Here is a 4,429-nt window from a genome sequence, read left to right on the forward strand (position 1 = left end):
CCTGCTCCCTCAAGCCAAGCGTGGGAATGGTTCCCCCCCCCCATGCCGTGCTCTTCCACCGTGGGAAGAATGAAGCTGCCCCAGCAAAAACTGACCCCGGCCGGGGTTTCCCAGTGCGTCCCAGTGGCAAACAGCCTTCCCAGCCCAAGTGCCCACTTGAGAGGTTGCGACATGGCCTTCCCGTCTCTCCCTCTCTTTCGAGGGACAGCGGCTTCGAAAAATGTCAAGGGAGAGTGTTGACACGGAAAAGGTCACGGGGGGAACAGGGACCCTGTTTGCGGCGTCTCGGGATGTACCACGAACAACTGGGCTGGAGTCAGCCCAGGGCGAGGGGCCGAGGTCCCAGAAACCATCCCTTGGGAGATGTTCCTGCTGGGAAAATCCTGGAAAAGGAAGAGCCTTTGGCTGGCCTTGAACCAGCAGATAAAAAGCTCATCAGCGTCCTGGGGGGCGGGCAGGGAAAGGCCACAACTGGTTTTGGAGGAGCTGGGCTCCTGGAAGGCTGCGGTTTCAGAGCTGTGTGGGAGGCCACCAGTCCCCAGAGGCCACCAACCAGTCCACCAGTCCCCAGAAGCCACTTTCCAGCGTGGCTTATGACAGTAGAGGTGGAGGGGGGGTCACACTGTCCCCTTGGGATCCCTCAGCCCCAGGGGACACCCCGACAGAGCCTGGCACTGTGGTGCAGGACCTACAGCTTCCTTCCCTCGGCTGCCCTGGCATCAGCATCCCTTGGGGGGTGGGGGGGTGTGGGTGGGCATTGAGCCCAGCTCTCACCACCCCCAAGCAGGGGGTCCCTGTCCTCACCCCACAGAATCACATCGAGCCTGGAAACGGCCATTAATTAGCTTTACTGAGCTCGGTGGTTGCGGTGGCTGGGCGCTGCTCTCACCAGGGCAGGGTCTGCCCTCTCCAATTCCAGAAGGTGCCGTTGCTGGTGGCCGAGAGCTTGGCCAGCACCTGCAGGACACCCTGCACGCTCTCCTCCACCGTCACAGGGCCCTGGGAAAGAAGACAAAAAAACCAAAACAACCAACAGAAGAAGAAAAAAAATCAACCAAAGAAGAAAAAAAATCAACCGAAGAAGAAAAGAAAACAACCAAAGAAGAAAAAGAATCAACCATAAAACCCTTTCCAGGAAATCCCAGCCCCAGCCCGCGGCGCGGTGGGATGCCAGCTCCAGCCAGGGCAGGTTGGGAGAAGCCGGAGCCGCTTTAGCAGCCACGGGCTGTTGTTTGGCACAAATTAATCCTCCCCAGCTCGGGTGCTAACGAGGTGAGTTTTATGGTTCCTAAGAAAAGCGTGGCTCATCCGTTGGCTCCGCAAGCTGGCACAGGTGTCAACCCTGCCCGGCTGCGCTGCAAGAGGCTGCTTGTCTCCCAGCCTGCCTTGGCACGGCGGAGGAGAAGACAAATTTGGGGTGCTGGTGGCCCCGGGGTGCTGGGGAGGCAGGACCCTGGGTGCAACCCGCCAGCTGGGGCCGAGCGTGGGAGCGGGGTGCCCTCTGCTGACACGGCGTCGGGATGGGAAAGGAAACGAAAAATCGGGAGGAAACGGGATGGTTTGGGGACAGAGGATGGAATCGGCCCTTTGCCGTGGTGGTGCAGCTCCCCTGGGAACGAGGGGTGGGAGGACACTGGAAGGGGTGCCCATGGGAAGGGATGGCTGTTGGGAAGGGATGGCTGTTGGGAAGGGATGGCTGTTGGGAAGGGATGTCCATGGGAAGGGATGGCTGTTGGGAAGGGATGTCCAGGGGAAGGGAAGTCTTTTGGGAAGGGATGGCTGTTGGGAAGGGATGGCTGTTGGGAAGGGATGTCCATGGGAAGGGATGTCCATGGGAAGATATGGCTGTTGGGAAGGGATGTCCAGGGGAAGGGAAGTCTGTTGGGAAGGGATGTCCATGGGAAGGGATGGCTGTTGGGAAGGGATGTCCAGGGGAAGGGATGTCTGTTGGGAAGGGATGTCCATGGGAAGGGATGGCTGTTGGGAAGGGATGTCCAAGGGAAGGGATGGCTGTTGGGAAGGGATGTCCAAGGGAAGGGATGGCTGTTGGGAAGGGATGTCCATGGGAAGGGATGGCTGTTGGGAAGAGATGTCTGTGGGAAGGGAAAGGATGTCCATGGGAAGGGGTGTCCATGGGAAGGGGTGTCCCCCAAGAAAAGAATGCTCGTGGGAAGTGATGTCTGCAGGAAGGGATGCCCCCAGGGGAGTGATGTCCATGAGAAGGGATGTCTACAGAAAGGGGTACCACCGAAGAAATGATGCCCCTGCGGAAGGGATGCCCCTGAGGTAGTGATGCCCTCAAGGAAGGGCTGCCCATGGAAAGGGATGCCCATGGAAAGGGATGCCCATGGGAAGGGATAACCCTGAGGAAGGGATGGCCATGGGAAGGGATAACCCTGAGAAGGGATGCTTCCCAGAAGGGCTGCCCCTGAGGAAGGAATGCCTGCAGGGAGGGTTGCCCTGGGGAAGGGATGCCCTTGGGAAGCTATGCCCTCAGGGGATGGATACCCATGGAAAGGGATGTCCCTGAGGAAGGGATGCCCCTGAGGCAGGGATGCCCTCAAGGAAGGGATGCCTCTGAGGAAGGGCTGCCAGTGGGAAGGGATGCCCCTGGGAAGCAATGCCTGCAGGAGGGGATGCCCCCAGGGAAGGGATGCCCATTGGAAGGGATGCCCATGAGAAGGGATGCCCCTGAGGAAAAGATGTCCATGGAAAGGGATAACCCTGGGGAAGGGATAACCCTGAGGAAAGGGTGCCCCTGAGGAAGGGATGTCCCCAGGGAAGGGATGCCCATGGGAGGGGCTGCCAGTGGGACTTTGCCAAGGTGGGGTGGCCCGTGCACCTCCCATCACTCACCGTCCCCCTTCCCAAGGGAGGTGTCACGCAGCCGGGGTCCACAGACACGCAGAGGATCCCGCTGCCCCCGTACTCCAGGGCCAGGCACTTGGTGAGCATGTTCAGGGCAGCCTGGAAGGGGACAATGACCACCACCACCATCACGGGCTGGCAGTGCCATGGCCAGTAGGGGTGTCTCACAGGAGGTACCCCCCCAAATTCCTCCCCGGTGTCCCAGTGGTGGTACCTTGCTGCAGCGGTAGCAGACGTCCTGCCTCTCCTCCCAAGCCTCAGCCACCTCGATGGAACCCAGGATGCTGGAGATGTTGACGATGGCCGCTCTGCTGCAGCTCATCTCACGCTGCCCTTCGGCCTCGGCAGCCTCCTTCAGCAGGGGCAGGAACGCCTTGGGAGGGGGGGGAACAGAACCAGGTGCTCAGGCATCACCATCCTCTTCCTCCCCGCTCCCCAACGTTTGGGGCAGGGGGTGCTGGTGGCCTCACCTGGCTGGTCTGCAGGGGCCCAATGGTGTTGGTGGTGTAGACCAGGGTCATGTTCTCTGCCGTCTCGGTGGCCAGCGTGCTGCGGCGCGTGGTGCCGGCGTTGTTGATCAGGAGGTTGAGGCCGGCGCTTCCCACCTTCTCCTGCACCTTCCCCACCGCCGCCTTGATGCTGTTGGGGTCCGTCACGTCTGCCAAGGGGACAGGAGGACACGGGGAACGGGCTGGTGGCCGTGTCCCAGGCAAGAATCATAGAATCATTGAGGTTGGAATGGGGAATGGGCTGGTGGCCATGTCCCAGGCAAGAATCATAGAATCATAGAATCATTGAGGTTGGAAGAGACCCTTGGCATCATCAAGTCCAACCATCTCCCCTACTCTACAAAGTCCTCCCCTACACCATGTCCCTCAGCACTGCATCTAAACGTCCCTTAAACACATCCAGGGATGGGGACTCCACCCCCTCCCTGGGCAGCCTGTTCCAATGCCCGACCACTCTTTCGGTGAAAAATTCCTTCCTAATGTTCAATCTAAACCTCCCCTGTTGGAGCTTGAAGCCGTTCCCTCTTGTTCTGTCACTAATTACCTGTGAGAAGAGACCAGCCCCAACCTCTCTACAGTGTCCTTTCAAGTAGTTGTAGGAAGCTGCAAGAAGCTTTTCAAGAAGCTATAGGACACAGTGGGATGCAGCCCCGCTGGCCACCGAGCATCCTCCTGGTCCCAGCAGTGACCTGGTTGGGCTGAGCCAAACCCAGGGACCCGCCTGCTTGGATGGCATTTCCCGGAGCCACCCACGGGGTGTCATTAACTCCTGAGGGGGTTTTGTCCCCTTTCCAACCTACCTAAGGGCAGGACCACGACGCTGGGGCAGCCCAAAGCCACCTCGTTGACAGCCTGCACGGAGAAAAGGGAGGGTGTCAGTTTTGGGGGGGGGTTGGGGGTGGGAAGCGGGCGGCCCCGTGTGTCACCGCTGGCAGGTTGTGACAAGCCCCGGTGGGGGAGAGACTCGGGGTGAGTCCCTGCTGACTCTGCTGAGCCCAGCACTTTTAAAGCCCTGGTGTGGGGGCTGCCAGAAACATCCCCCCCCCATCACC

The 4,429-nt window shown here is 59.9% G+C and overlaps 1 protein-coding gene across 1 annotated transcript in view; it reads right to left on the bottom strand.

The window, feature by feature from the left end:
* Positions 1-832: 832 nt before the first annotated feature.
* Positions 833-4,429, bottom strand: part of LOC106899095 (11-cis retinol dehydrogenase-like) — a 3,816-nt gene continuing 219 nt past the window's right edge. Inside the window, exons 2-6 of the mRNA XM_014960763.1 lie at positions 4,178-4,229; positions 3,339-3,526; positions 3,083-3,241; positions 2,857-2,967; positions 833-999 (exon numbers count right to left, since the gene is read on the bottom strand). Coding sequence (XP_014816249.1) covers positions 886-999; positions 2,857-2,967; positions 3,083-3,241; positions 3,339-3,526; positions 4,178-4,229 — 624 coding nt within the window. The 3' untranslated portion in view covers positions 833-885. The remainder of the gene's footprint in view (positions 1,000-2,856; positions 2,968-3,082; positions 3,242-3,338; positions 3,527-4,177; positions 4,230-4,429) is intronic.

This window comes from Calidris pugnax, unplaced genomic scaffold (assembly GCF_001431845.1).
Source record: "Calidris pugnax isolate Ruff unplaced genomic scaffold, ASM143184v1 scaffold347, whole genome shotgun sequence".
Taxonomy (NCBI): Eukaryota; Metazoa; Chordata; class Aves; order Charadriiformes; family Scolopacidae; genus Calidris; species Calidris pugnax.